Source organism: Parus major, chromosome 10, assembly GCF_001522545.3.
Source record: "Parus major isolate Abel chromosome 10, Parus_major1.1, whole genome shotgun sequence".
Lineage (NCBI taxonomy): Eukaryota > Metazoa > Chordata > Aves > Passeriformes > Paridae > Parus > Parus major.
In genome coordinates, this window is record NC_031779.1 from 16,431,600 (window position 1) to 16,446,946 (window position 15,347).

General features: G+C 44.3%; 1 protein-coding gene across 2 annotated transcripts in view; it reads right to left on the reverse strand.

Annotated features, from left to right (window-relative positions):
* Positions 1-191: 191 nt before the first annotated feature.
* IGF1R (insulin like growth factor 1 receptor) overlaps positions 192-15,347 on the reverse strand; it is a 172,379-nt gene continuing 157,223 nt past the window's right edge. For both annotated transcript variants that reach the window (XM_015639195.1, XM_015639194.1), the window contains exons 20-21: positions 13,758-13,892; positions 192-7,715 (exon numbers count right to left, since the gene is read on the reverse strand). In XM_015639195.1, the coding sequence (XP_015494681.1) occupies positions 7,349-7,715; positions 13,758-13,892 (502 nt within the window). In that variant the 3' untranslated portion in view covers positions 192-7,348. The remainder of the gene's footprint in view (positions 7,716-13,757; positions 13,893-15,347) is intronic.

Sequence of the window (15,347 nt, forward strand, 5' to 3'; positions counted from 1 at the left end):
CCAAAATCTCAGTGTCTCTGGATGAAAATGCTTTTGATTTCTACCAAACAATGGCAGTACTGACCTCCTATTAAGAGTATCTCAGTTAGATGCAGCCAGAAAGGGCAGAGGAAAACCAGAGCAGCTTTACTCTGAGTTTTCTAACCTGTACTTGCTTTGCATAAGGAGCAACAAAATCAGAAACAAGAAAATGCATACAGAATTCTTTTATTTAACTTAAATCATGTAGTACTGAAACTACTAGAAAAAAGCAGAGTAAGAGAAACTAAAGGAGCCTTAGCTTCAGCCATTCAAAATAGACAAAGTTTCTTCTTCTCATAATGTAAAGAATCCCGAGTATATCGCAATAACAGGAATAAATTCTTACAACAGAATATACAAAAACATTTTGAAATTTTTTTTTATCTACTGATTCATTTTAATATAAACACAGGAATTTCTTTAGGAATAATTTATACACAGCAAGTCTTTTTATGTAATAAATTGGCCATGTTATTTTTTAATTTTCTCTTTAAAAAATTTAAACAAGAAAAATTGGAAAATGTATTTGCAACTGCATCCATTCCTTAGCACTTTCTAGTTTTTTGTCCCAGAGGTAGACAAACTCTGGCCAACCCTTTCATCTCAAACCTCACTGGTTCAGAAAACAGAAGAAGAGAAAGGTGTCCCTGTCCACAGCAGAGAGGTTGGATCTTCAAGCTTTTTAAATAACAATAAATAGGGACCCTGCCTTGCTCATTTCAACAAAGCTTCCAATGGTGCTCAACAACTTTAGAGGCTGCACACAAGCATTTAAAGTGATAAGAAATTTGTAAATAATTCTTCAATAGCTATTACCAAAACCACCTTCCCTCTTTCCCTTACGCAGTCCCATCCTTCAAAGCCCCCGTGGTGCAGGTGCTGAGCGGCCCCGAGAGCCTGGGGAGCAGCAAACCCCGCTCTGTTTCCCCACCAGTGAGGTTCCTGTCATCCATGAAGGTAACTGCCCTAGACAGCAAGTGAAATGACCAGGTAAGATGATCCCACCCCAACCAGAGGGCTCTGGAAGACCAGGATACTGAAGATACAGAACATTTTCCCAACTCCTTTATGCACTCTCTGTATGCTGGGTCACAAAGCGTGGGTGGGACGGGGGAGAGGGACAAGCCATGAATTGGACAAGTCAGCGATTCCTTTTTGGCATATTGTAAAGCTAACTAGTAACTGGTACCATGGAAAAACTGATCACAGATAGACACACCCACACACAGACACAGAAAAGTGCCCTTAAATTATATTTTAGGCATTTATAAACTACAAACATTTTATAAAATTATTCTATGTACTTACAAAACGCAATGAAACATGTAATTAGTTCTTGTAAACCAGATCTTCGTCAACTGACTACCCGTAATCTACTGGACTTAAAGCCCTATTGAAAATGCTAATTAATGGTTACTAATCAACAGAACGCATACCCAAAAAAATATTTATGAGCACACACGCATATGCACACACACAAACTAGTGAAGTCCTAAGGTACTTGCAGAACAGGCCGAGCGCAGGTGAGAGATCTGTACAGGCTGACGACCAACCACTGCCACGCTCCTGGTAAGGAATTTACTGCTCCAGCTGCAAAGTCCAGAGGTTCATTTACAAGTACCAACGATCAGAATTGTGACACCTGAGCACTGATGCTGTCCCATATAAGCTCAGGGTACTACCTCGAACTTCTGTCAAGCCCTGTGTCTCTGCAAATCCCCACTGCTGCGTCCTTTGTTTTCAGGTGTCTCCCCACAAACTCCTCCGTGCTGACTGACCCAGCTGCTCCATGTCAGAGGCTGTTCAGCACCTCTGAGCAACCACTTCTGAATCGAGGTGTCCTTCAAAGCCCTCCTGTCTACTTGAGTTCTGTATCTTCAGCACCCCTGGCCACTTGTGGTGTTTCTACACATCATTCTTCAACAATTGTCTGCACATCTACTCATGGGTTAAGTTGCAATATCTGGCTTTATCACTGGTTAGTAAGGAGTGGATCCCTTGCACCTTCCTCCACTGTTGTTCAGCCCAGTGATTGAATACACGGTTGACAAACAAAATAAGAATAACAGGAAACAAGTGTTACTTGTACTAATGGAATGAAAAGGGTTTAAATATATATATATATCTATATTATAGATATACATATGCAGATATATATATATGTATATATAGATATATATGTATGGAGTTACACCAACAATAGGAGTGTTGTTCACTTAGACTCAGATTGTACCCAACACCCCTCGGCAGTTCCCAGAGGGCCTGACAGCAGCTCCCTCTGGTCACCACTCATCCTACACAAACTGGGTTTGCTTTCCTTTAAGAGACCAAGAGGAGCATCAGTGCGGCCGCACCTGGAACCACACAGCACTGGGCACCGGCTGGGAAGAGCAGGGCATCACACAGGGTGGCTCCACACCTTGCACCGTGCTCGGCTGCCACCTCTGGTTCATCATCCCCCCCAGGGAGCCCCTGATTCAGTGCCACGGCTGTGTTTGCACAGCAGTTGTGTTCCCTGCAGCCAGACCACCTCCTCTGCCACGGGCAGTGCCAGCCAGGAGAGCCCCCCAGCCGAGCCCTGCAGTCCCAGCCGCCTGCTCCCCTCGGTGACGCCAGCTTGTTATCCCACTGCATCGAAACATCTCGGTGCCATTCGTCAAAATGCTGGTTTTCAGGGCTGGGTGGGCTTTTGTGTTTAATTTATAAACAAACTGGATTACTTTAACTTTATTCAAACATAGCTGAAGTTCTAAATAAATTTTCCATACCAGACAAGCCAGTGGTCTCAGGGAAGAACAACATTACAAACCATATTATGACTCTATCAAGCCAACATTAATTCTCAGTTGTTCACATGCACAAACAACTCGATTTACTGTCCAAGGGAAGTCTGCATGAAAAACCCATGTGAATAAAGCTATTCAAAATGCACAAAACACAACAAAAAAAGCTATGGAAACAAACAGAACGAAAAAGGAATTAAGCTTGAATCGCAAACACAGAATGCAATGGTATCATGAAGGTGGTTTGGTCCAGGAGAGCTGACTGCCATCACGCACACGGACGCGAGGCCTCGTGGCTGTCTTCTACTGAAGTGCTTTTTGAAATGCTTCTCGTGATGCTACGTCATTAGTGTTTCTTCCTAATGCATTGTAAAACCACCTATGTACAATTCTACAAACCAGTAACTCGGACAGTTTTAACAAAACCCTCCTAGCCAGCTGAAAGATCTGAGGATCTCCAGTTGTGGTAATCAATATGTGCAAGGGAGGGGAACAGCCACTGCACCCAAAGGTCACTAGAACATCATCAAACATGGAAAACCAAACCAATCTAGTGAAAACTTCCAATTTTGCTGGTTTCTCAGGACTAGGGAGAAATGCTCCCTCCAAAGACAAGCTGTAGTAATTAACCACAGCGCTGTGTATCCAAGAGCCCGGGTGTAACTCCAAGTAGCCAAGCACCACATTACTCAGATACCACAACCAACACCTGCACGAACAGCTGCCAGAGCTGGAAAAAAGGAAACATTATACAGCAAGTTGATGGCAAGTTCATTTTAGTGTGCTTGTAAACCAGTTACACGCTGCCAGAGGGCAGTTAAAGTTTGATGGCTGGTCCATCAGAATCCACAGTTATAATGCATATAAACAGGGGAAGAAAAGGGAACTGATTTTTTACTGGCACATTAAAAGAAATCAATTCATGTTAGTTTTAGAAAAAAAATAAAATTTAAAAATCAGTGCTCTCATCAAACAGAAGCAGCAAAGACCAAAGCTGTAAATTTGATGTAGTATTATCATCAGGCAGCCTGTGACAGGTTTTGGTCAAGAAAGCAATACCATCCCCTGTAAGGCAATTTATTTTTGGGTTCTGATTTAGCCAGTTATCTTTTTGATGCTTGTGACATCTGAGCAAGAGCTGGCAGAATGACTTGGTCCATTCTACTGGACAAACAGAAAGACCATTCCCTTTAGTATTTTTTCTGGACCTTCAAACATTGTAAACATTTGATTTCTGTAACAGATTTCAGGAAATACTCACAATTTGAAGTTTCCATATCAGGTCAGCTGCATTTCCACTCATCCAAACACACAGCGTTTTGCTGCTGACCCAAGAACTGCTGTGACAGCACATTAAAAAGCCTCTGTGTTTCCTTTGAGAATGGTCACCCTAAGTCAGATAACTCTTGGATTTCTCCTCACGACAACAAATGTTAAAAAATAGGAGAAACCCTTTGGAATTGAGGCAAGTATTCTGAGGTGACCCTCTGTGACAGGCAGTGACTGTTCCCCTCCAGAACCTAGAGCATGTGGTATATGGAGTGAGAGGTTACCAGTATCAACGGCATTTATTGGCTGCTGAGAAATGTGAGATGTATTTTTTTTTATATACACACATATAAAAAAATAAGAGTGAGGTAGATAAATGTTTGAAAAAAAAAATCAAAAACTGTCCCCCTGTCATACTCTAAAACCCTTATCTCAGTATTTAAATTCATTATGGGGCATCTCTACAGTGATTTAAACTGATATCACAAAATAAATAAAAAATCCTACATAGAATACCTTCTTAATTATCTTTTTTGTCTTTTTCATTTTCAAAAGGGAAAAATAACTATGGGACAGAGGCAAGAGAAGATAATGGGACCTACACTACACAAGCAAAAAGCACTACAAACTTTTTAAAATCTCCAGTCAAAACTAGCAACCAGTATATTTTAATTCATTGTTCTAACTCAAAAGATTTGAACATTTCCATCCCAGAACCACCTCTTCCTGCCATCGTTTGGTTGGATCAGTGCTAAACAAAGGCCTAGACTGGAACTAAGGTAAGATGAGCAACTGGTAAGACTCCTTGGGTGTCGGCTTCCTGACGGCCCCTCCTTCCCCTCGCACCAAGGCTTCTGCAACTGAACAAACAAGCTCACTCGTCTTTTGTTCTGAGGTTTGGTCTGTGATTTAAGCCACAAGCTTGGACTTGTACAGGTTTCCATAGCTGCCAACACTTCACTGTTTGCCAGCCAAGCCGCTGGCCCCAGCTCCGAGCTTCCCACCAGCCCCACGGAAACAGCGCGGGGGCTTCCCTTTGGTTGGGGGGGGTTTTCTTCACTGGGGGTGGGAAGTGCAGCTCAGGTGCCCTCCACGAGGGCTCCCCTCCACGAGGGCTCCCCTCCACGAGGGCTCCCCATCAGGAAGGTGAAGAGCTGGGGCTGGCTGGAGCCAGGTGATCGATGGCCACCCTAGGAATGCCCGGCATCGCCAGCTGCACCTGGCACAGCTCTTGTCCACAGGGTGAAAGTGTTAAAAGAACTTTTTAAGGATCAGTGACCCAAAAGCCTGGTGTCTGCTGTTGTACCCAACTAATAATTTAAAAAGAATACATGTGTGTGTGTGTGTGTGTGTGTGTCTGTGTGTCTGTGTGGGATGGGTGGGTGGATGTGTGCCACGACCAGACCGAGCGGGGAGGGCAGGAGGGGTAGGACCCTTGTACAACAATGAATATAAACACTGAACAAGAATGTACTAAATAGTTAACCTTTTGTTTCTGACCTGAGTTTGTATCACGCCTTGCACTGTAAGAGACTTGTGTGCTGTCTGGGCAGAGGTTAGTGGGAAGGAAGGAAAACTGGGGCTTAAAAACACCGCACCACAGCACAGCCAGAGTATTCCTGTGCAGGGCGTCCCTTCTTTCTCCTTGTCCCCCTCCAAAACCCTGTAACCCACACAGCCAAGATGTTGTAAAACAACTAATGGGAAGGAGAGGAAAAAAAAAGAAAAAAAAAAAAGAAAAAAAAAAAAGAAATGTATTTATAAAAAGGCATTAAACAGTTCATGGCAAATCATATGAAAGGTATCAGTTACTGGGAAGGAGGAAGTAAAAGTTACACACTATAGTACAAAGCATAAGAAAATTTGTTGAAGTGGAAGGGAAGGGAAGGAGGGCAGACCTGAAGGTTTTCATAGATTAAATCCACAAAGATAAAGAACAAAAAAAATAGCAGCTTTTTTCTGTACAGACATATAGATGAGTATCTGAACCGTAAGAAAGTTATAAAAGTGACACAAAAGACAATGTGTATGCAAATGATCCATGGTCTAACATAGAACTGCAAGACCCTTCGAGAAGTCTTAATAATAAAGAGAAAAGGTCAACAAAGCATCATATACTTGAATCCGGTTACTGCTTTTTTTTGTCTTCTCCAATTTATGTTTCTAGGTGTTTTTTCCTTGCAAGCCTGTGAAGGAAGGCAGGCTGCAACGATGGAGATCTCGGCCGCTTATTTTCAGGTTTTTCATAATTCATTTTTGGCGGGCGGTTGACTTTTTTTGTACACCTATTTGTTTAGCTCACCACTGCCAGTTTTGTCCAGAATTCACTGGGATGGGGACAGGGGTGGAGGGAGGGCTGGTTCTTTACCCCATCCCTTTTATCTTCTCCATCACAAGAAAAAAAAAAAAAATCACATTTTGTCCAGTTTTGAAAAAAATATCTAGACAATTTGACTTTTTTAAACATTTTTTTTTAAATACCAGTGCATGACTGAACAGAAGATATTGGTCAGGATCTGTTTTGAACAGAGCAGTTGATTACTGTGCTCCTTCCATGACTACAAAAAAAAATAGAAACCAAAAAACCAAACGAAAACAAACAAAGAGTTCATTTTTTTTTTGGCAAAATTTGGCAGCGTTGAAAATGGTAACAGCCTTGGACGAATGATGGCCCTTTTTTATTCTTTTACATGTTCCTAAAAAGATTAAAGAGCAACATTAAAAATCCAGTCTTTTTTTAGTTTAGGGTTTTTTTTGTGTGTGGTTTTGTTTGTTTGTGTTTTTTGTTTGTTTGTGGTTTTTTTTAATAAAGACCTACAGTGTTAGGCAGGTGCTTGCAGGGGTACCGGGAACCACCTGGCCTGCGATATCTTTGATCTGATAAAAGTGCTGTACGGTTGAACTTGCACGCAGATATGTTTCCCATTATGAAGCAAAAAGAGAGACAGAAAGAGAGAGAGAGGAGAGAAGAGAGAGAGACATCAGATCTCAAGTTTTCTGTTGCTATTAAGTGTTAACATTAAGAGTTTTAAAAGGCCAACTGTGTGCCCCATGACTGGAGTCCTTGACTGAAACAAACATCTGCTTGCATATTGAAAAAAAAAAAGAAAAAGACGGTAACTTGTTTACTGAAAAAAGGGTTCTCCCAAGTGCAGCTATGGCAGTTCTGAAGATCCACTGAGGTACAGTAGGCTTTTGAATATATTGTGATTTTCTTTCTTTCTTCCCCCAATGCCTGTGTTTGTGTGTGTTTTGTTTCTGCGGGGCTCCGAGGATCAGCAGGCCGAGGACTGGGGCAGCGGCAGGGCCCTCTCGTTCTTGCGGCCCCCGTTCATGTGCGCGTACGGCTGTCGCTCCTCGAAGCTGGCCCGCAGCACCACCACGCCAGGGCCGTTCTCGGCCTTGTGTCCTGAGTGCTTGTCAGTGGGTTGCAGGGTGGAGGAGGGGTCTAAAGGAATGCTCTCCATGTTTTCAGTCTCCAGGTCAAGCTCCTCTGTGTCTGGAGGCTTGTTCTCTTCACTGTAGAAGAAGGAGACCTCTTTGAAGGCCGGGTCCAGCTCGTCTTTGATGCTACCGATGATTTCCAGGAAGGAGGGTCTCATTTTGGGGTTGTACTGCCAGCACATGCGCATCAGCTCGAACCTGGGCAGGGAACACGCAGGAGAAACATTTACTGAGGTGTTTTAGAGCCATGACTGGGTCAGACCACGCGCTTTAGAGAATCATTCCATCCCGAGGGAAGCCAAAGGGACAGAACTTTCACAGGCCGAGATCCCAGGGCTGTGGGCTCAACACCCATAACCAGCCTTTTCTTAAGAGCTGGACTTGATGATCCTGGTGGGTCCCCTCCAACTCACAATATGCTGTGAATCTGTGTCACATTTCCACCTTCCTTCATCACTCATTTACTCCCATACCTCCCACCTCACCTTTTCCGATCCCTCCCACACCTCGTGTCTCACGGGTACCTGACATCCAGAACCATTTCATATTTTTATTCTGACTTGGCATTTCTCTTTTTCCTCTAAATTACCCTGTGCTTACTCAGCCATAAGCTACATGATTGTAGATACTCTTGGAGTATCTTTTCAAACAGCTCATCCCACCCCATCAATACTGACTTAGAAAAAAATTAAACTAGGAAATACAAGCAAGGTAAAGCACTGCCTTCTTCCCCTGAAAGAAGAAAATTACATTAAATTAATTGCAATCCCCAGTGGACATTTGCCAATCTCAAAGACAGTCTCTAATATTTTTATTTTTAAATTAGGTTGTTTTCATTTATGGCCAGGGATGCATTAATATTTTACTGAGTGTGAGATCATCTGTTTAAGCACATCCATGATTAGATCTGTACAATGTCCCATGCTGGCAAAACAAAACCACAAAATGAAACAGTAATACAGCCATAATGAAAACAGCATTTTCATGACACAGCAAAATTGGATATTCCCAGGAGATCGCCCTGAGCTTTAAACGTAACACAAGAAAGGATTTCACTGTCTGTGAAGGTGGAATAGGGATGTCTTCTGCTAACACAGTGCAGTAATAGGACAAATTTAAATAAGAAAAGGAAGATTAGCATTAATTCTTCGAGCCAATCCTCTGTGTACACAGTGCTCAGAGGAACACGCTGTGTGGAGGAAGTCACTGCTGGCCAAAACTACTACTCTGTGCTAGAGTAAGAATGGATCTAAAAATAAAATAAAGCCAAGAAAGATTAGTTAAGGTAATGCACATCTCTGACTCACCTGCCAGCACTGGGACATGCAGCCCCAGTCAGACCCCCTTGGCTTGCTGGGGTTTATTTCCCACCTCTGCCAGCCTTCCCTTAAGCCAGGTCACCTAAACTTTTAGCTTTAATTCTAAAGAACACCACCATATTTCCAACTTCCACAGATTTTCGGAGCTCAAATGAGCAATTCTATTTCATCTTTTCATTAGCTCTCACTGCCTTGTGCCTTCAGTTTACCACATCTCTGCATCAGTGTGGAACTATTTTATTTTACATTATATAGAAACAAACAATCAACAACAAAAAAAATTTCACTCTCTTTGTACAGGACCTCAGACTAATGTCTGCTCTAGAACAACCCTTCCAACAGGGCTGACACTGAGCTGGAGAACCCTGGGCTCTACAGCCCATGGTGGGTGTGGAGAGAGTTTGGAAGCCCTGGCCTGAAACAAAACCCCAACAAAGAAAGCCCCTGCCCAGAAACTCAGGAAATTAGGCAATACTGTTGCACCTCCACTGTGTTCTCAGCTGAAGTGAACCAGCAGAGAGGGCAAGTGGCTGTGTTTGGGCTGCAAACACTGCTGAGTGCTTCAACCAAACCCAAAGCAATCTTCACTGAAGTGCATCTGAAGTGCCCAATATCCCTGCCAGAGCTCCACTGGCACTGCTCCGTGTGAACAAACGTCAGCCACCTGAGAATGGCCTTGTGACACCCAACAAGAGCTGGCAAAACCAGTCTGTGCTGGGAGAACTCCCCGGGTACTCAATGCTGCATTGTAACCGCACGTAGACACGTAAACACTGCCCAACTCCTGCTTGTTTTTGAGTCTGTGGAAAGCCTTTCAGAGCAAAAGCAAAGCCAGACTATAAAACTGCACCGTACCCTCACCCACAAGCGGTGAGGAAAGCTTGAGACATAAATATATAAAATCCATTTCTGTTACTTCATTGCTGTTTCCCTTCCAGCTGACTGCTGTGTCCCTGAATAGAAGCTTGGCTGGAGCCAGGAACTCTGGATATTCGCTGGCTCTGCGCCCCGAGGCCTAAGGGCAATGCTAAGGAGATACCACAAGCAGCGGAGTAATGCATGTGACATCAGCACAAACAAGGACATGTGATGTTTCTTTTAAGCCATTCCAGATTTAAAAACCCTACAGAGTTCCCATAAAAGGATTTTTTTTCCTTTTTAACTCTGTGTGTTCGCAGGCCTTGTTTACATTATCTTAAACAAAATAAAAACCTTTCCAATAGACAATGGAGGAATTTACAGGCTGTTAATACAACCTGAGCAGATTTATAAAGTACGTTCCTGACTGGTGGCAAGTGAACTCCAGGGAGCTGGAGGCACCACCATGGGTTAGGGGAATAGCCAGCTTCCCTCTGTGCATGTTTTGCTCAAGCAACTGAGCAGAAACCGAGTTCTGTTTTGCACCGAGACACTTAAAAAAACAACAGAAAATGGTAAGTTCCTATAGAAGCTGCATTCCATTTGTGCTTTGCAATGCACTTGATTTGGTGGGGAAAAGCAAGAGGACCTCGCCTCCCCTGCTGGTGCCGTGTGCTGCCAGTGCCTCTGCAGAGCAGACCCCGGGTTCTAAGCAGGAACAAAGGGAAATCAGCACTGCGTAAATAGTCTACAATGCATGTGGGGGAAGCAATCCTGCTTCAAAAACAGAGTGGAATTCCAGCCTCCACAACTTTTAAAAGCCCCATGGGAACACACTGTCTGAGAGCTTCAGCTGTACCAAAGCTCGGTGCCACGCAGCCGTCACCTGATGAGCAGTGCCATAACAATGGGAGGACATAAAAACATCACTGAGTGCACAGGAAGAGGAGAAAAACAGCAAAGCTTCTCCTGGCACCGTCTTACTGAACCATCTGTCTTATTGCATGGTTCTGTCTGCAGAGCCACGCGAGCTATGCCAAGAGGGTGTAGCATAAACACAACTGAGGCTTGTTTCACCCTGTACAAGAGTAAAGAGCCTCCAGAAATACCCTTCCCTTTGTGCTTTGCCCTTTTCACAGGGATTCACCACCTTCCAGCCACAGGACAACCCCCTCTAGAATCCCCCTTTTCCCAAGCATCCTCTCCACACTGTAGAACAGGACCTCTCCAGCTCCACCTAAAAGCTACTGACCCTCTGCCGCAGGGGTTAGGGGAGCACAGGCACTGACAAGCATGGCAGGGATGGAGACACAGAGTGTCCCAGCCTGCCTGAACCCTGCAGAATTCATGGAGGGGAACACGAGGTCCTGAGGAGAGCTCCTGCACCATGGCTGGAGGGTGCAGGGCTGTGTCAACATCACATCACCCGCACGGCTAAAAATAGCAGATTTGGTGACAGCAAGATTCTTCTCTCTGTTCTCATCTGCACTTCCCCACAGCAGTTACCTCCTCCACCTGTTCTGGAGGTTTCTCTCTGTCAGCACACTCCCCTCTCTCCAAAGCCAGGTCCACTGATGTTCTGACCAGAACTTCAGTTGCTTCCAAGTCAAACTAATTTGAAGAACCAAGTCCCTGTGATTTGTAGCTACTCCATGAAACACAGGAGCACAGAGCTCCCCTTCTCACCTGCTTCCAGGCAGCACCAAGCTCAAGTGGCCTCCCTGCAGCCAGGCTTTGCTTTTGGGACATTTTGAGTTAATATGAGGAGTCAATACTAAAGGGTCACAGACCAGTCTCCACCAGCAAGAATTTGTGCTGCATAGAAAGTACCTCCCACTAGCAGACACAACAAGAAACCTGCCTTTAAACACAATCCTTTAGCAATCTCCACAAAAAAAGAGGGTCTCTTGGTTTATGGAGGGTTTCATAAAGCACTGGAGAACACGGTGGCCTGGAACATGCTGGGATGCAGGGTAAGATCCAGGTGCAATTTCAGGGCTCTTAGATACTGTTAGAAACACTCTTCTGCCCATGTCCTCATTTTCCTGTAGGTCCCCAGCTGTGAAGGAGGTTACTGGGTCCTGGAGAGAACCTCTGCCTCCAGAGTAGGTCTGACCCTGCCAGCAGTGTGTGGGTGAGGACTGGGAGCAGTGGGGAGCTCACTGAGGGTGGCACAGCCCTGTCACAGCATCCTGGGCAGGGAAAGAAGTGAAAACATGCAAAGAATAAAGCACCACAGGAACTTAAGAGGTTTTCTGATTGCCAAGTGTGTGTGCAGGGAACAAAGGTGAAAGTTACTCCTGGAGCTCCCTACTGTTATTCCTACAACAGCCTATTTGAATTTCAGCAGATTTGGGTGTCTGTACTAAAACAAAGACAAAACAATCTGAAAGGGAGCAAAAGCAAGTCACAATAAGGTCATACTTTTTTTTTTTCTTTTTACATTTGGGATAAAGCCAAGGTGTTTTATCCTCAACTTTATCACTAAAAAAAAAAACAAACCAAAAAATCACCACTAATGTGGATGTGCCTTAGGTCTAAGTTCAGCCTCATTCCTTTTTCTGACAGAGCAAAGCAGCACAATTCAAAGGCAGATTTTTTTTTTATTCTGCACCTCTGCACTGTCAGGCTGAATCCTGCTGGGCAGAACCAACGTGTGAACAACTTCTCCATGTGGAGTAGCACAAGAAAGGTCTTGGCTGTTACACACTGGTGCAAAGATTTGCTCTGCCAGACTTTAACCAAGTTCTCCCAGCTCACAAGCCAGGACCTTGAAAGTGGATTCATCCAGCAGCAACAGCCCTGGAGCAGAGGAGATTCCCTGAGGAGGGGGAGGAAGGAGAACTCGGTGGGCTGCAGCAGAGACAACTTCTGGCCTGACTCCCCTCCCATCCCTGCTCAAACCACACAAGCCCCAGCTTAACAGGGAATTTCTAATGCTGGATCTCTCCCCAGTGAGTTTGTTCTCACTGCAGAGGTGCTTTCCCTGTGAACCCAGGGAGCTGAACCCGTCACATCCCCGTTCTTCTCCATTTGTGCCCACCCCCACTGCACAGCTCTGGCCGTGTTAAACAATGTCCAGTCAATCTGACTGCCAGGAATTCTCCACAGCATCTCGAAAGGGAAGGAATGTGAAACCAAGGAATCACATGGCAGCTACACCTCCCCCTGCATATACCACCCACCCCCCTCAAACAACAAAACAACACTGCCTGTCATCTGAAACCACAGCCAGGCTCCAGCCAAAAAAGCTATTTTCCTAAGAATTCCAAGCAGCTGAGGCCCTTAAGTGATTGTATCCCTTCTGTGGGCCTCCAACAAATTTCAATAACTGCAAGACGCAGTATTTCCTTCCCAAAAGTCAGTTTGGGAAGTATATCAAAGCAATAAAGTCTGAACAACTGAAACTGCTGTACACAAAGGCCAGCAGAAGTATTTCAACAATGTAAAGCTAAAAACTGAAGCTGCTGCACTGCACACCCTCTGCTGCTGCAAGGCTTTGGGTCGATCCTGGGGCAGGGAGAGGTTTTTTCTGTGGAAAACTTGACCCTGTGCTTGCAGGGAAGGAAACTGTTAGCAGGGGGGATTTGTTTATCTCAATGGGACAAGTGCTGTGACTCAAACTGCAGATATAACCCAGCTTCAGACACATTGATTTATCTGTGTGCTGAACTAAAAAGTTGAATTCCAGTGTTTACACACATTTCAGCTTGTCCCATGCTCTTTTCTCTCTTTATGCTCAACAGAACTGCTTTAAGCAGAAGAGATATGATTTAGGCACAGAGCCTCCTGACGTAGCAAATGTCACATACAAAGTGACATTTTTATTAAGCCTAATTTTACTCAGTAACACAAAGCTTGGATTTTGTTTGCTTGTTAGAGAAGATAGCCCGAGGTGAGATTCTGGCCACAAGCAAAGTTGTTTTCTGGAGTGTCTCAATATCATCAAATAGTGGATTGACAGAGACTGTTTGAGCAGCCCCTCCTGTGGTAGCTGGCAAGAGCAGACCCTGCAGAGGTCAGGAGGCACAAGCTGTGCCCACAGGGCAGTGGTGGCACTTACAGCATGTCAGGACAATTGTCTGGCTTTTCCAGCAGCCCCCCTTCCATGACGAAGCGCAGCACCTGCTCGTTGGTCATGCCCTGGTACGGCTGCTCCGCCAGCGTCGCGATCTCCCACAGCACCACTCCAAAGGACCTGCAGGGAACATCACAGTGTTAGGGCTCCCAGCCATATTTACAGGGGTTTATTTCTTACAAGATGCTGGGTCTCCATGGGTATTTTCTATGTGTCCATGGGTATTTTGTTTTTTCCAAAGAATTCCAGTTGCTCAAAAAGCACGTGCCTGTGGTGACAGTCACAACCCCTCCCTCAAGAGACTGCTGACTTCAAACACCTCCACTCTAGTGAGCAAAGGGCTCAGGTGAGAATAACTCAGCTACCCCTTTGTGACATGTATGTAACTATGTTCTTGAAACAGAGCTTCCAGCTCCTTCCAGATAACTACAAAGTACAGCAGAAGTGAAAAAAGCAGTTTGTCTAATAATAGGAATTGATTACTGGCAAAGGAAGATAAGCATAGTTATGTAATTGGGTAGTTTGGACGTAAGTATTGACACTTTCTAAAAATACCTCCATTTAAAATTAGATTATTGAGCAGACACAGCTCAAATTGTCTGTCCTGCAATGAAGAGTCAACTACTTTTAGAGCTGCTGGTCAAAGAAGGAAAATTTTGATGTTGTCTGATTTCTGTGGTAAAATGCTGAGTCAAGCTGAGTGAAAAACACACAGTTCCACTGGGGGGGTGTTATGAAAACAAGGAGTCCAGTGTCATTAGCTGGTTATGGCTCAGTGGTTTTGTCTTTCAGCTGTCCCTGGGATCTAAACTGGTTTGCATCTGGAGCCAGAAGCCACAAACTGCCTTGCAATTGTTTTCCTTTTAGGGGAGGGAGGGACAGGGGGTCAACTCAACATTTGAGTGCCTTTGAAGCTTCTTTGATCATGGCAGGGATAACAAGGACAAGTCTTGCACACCTACTCTTCAGATTATCCTAGCAAATAAACTCTGGTTACTCCTTCCAGGCAACTACCAGCCCTGAAAGAATGCAAGATGCTGAGGATTTATTTATAGAAATCCACCCTCACCGTGAACAGTATTCCATTAATTTTAAAATGTCCTCCCCTCCCTAACTACAACAAAAACAGCCCTGTCTAATTACCTCATTCTTCAGCCTGAAAAGCAATGAAAGAATGAGTTGCTAAAATAAAGCTCCACCCTTCAAACCTCCAGACACTCTTCCTTCCTGCAGTTGCCATTTCACCTTACAGCTTATAAATCCTGGACTCCAAACACTCAACAGGGTTTTGTCTTTTTGACATCTTGGCTTCTAAAACTGATCTCGAAGAACATGGGACTACATGTCACAATATCTGCCCAGAAGGACAGAAAATAACAATCTCAACCTTTTGTTTACTGTTTGATGCAAATAAATGGCCCCCAAAACAGCCAAGTTCCACAGTTTACACTGAGCAACTTCAAATCTGGACCAATAAAAGGATTCAGGGAATTTTTCCAGCCATGAAGAGATCTCCAATGTATAGTGCCTGGTGTAAAAGTCACTGAGAAAGAATGATCCTTTTAGCCATAAGCA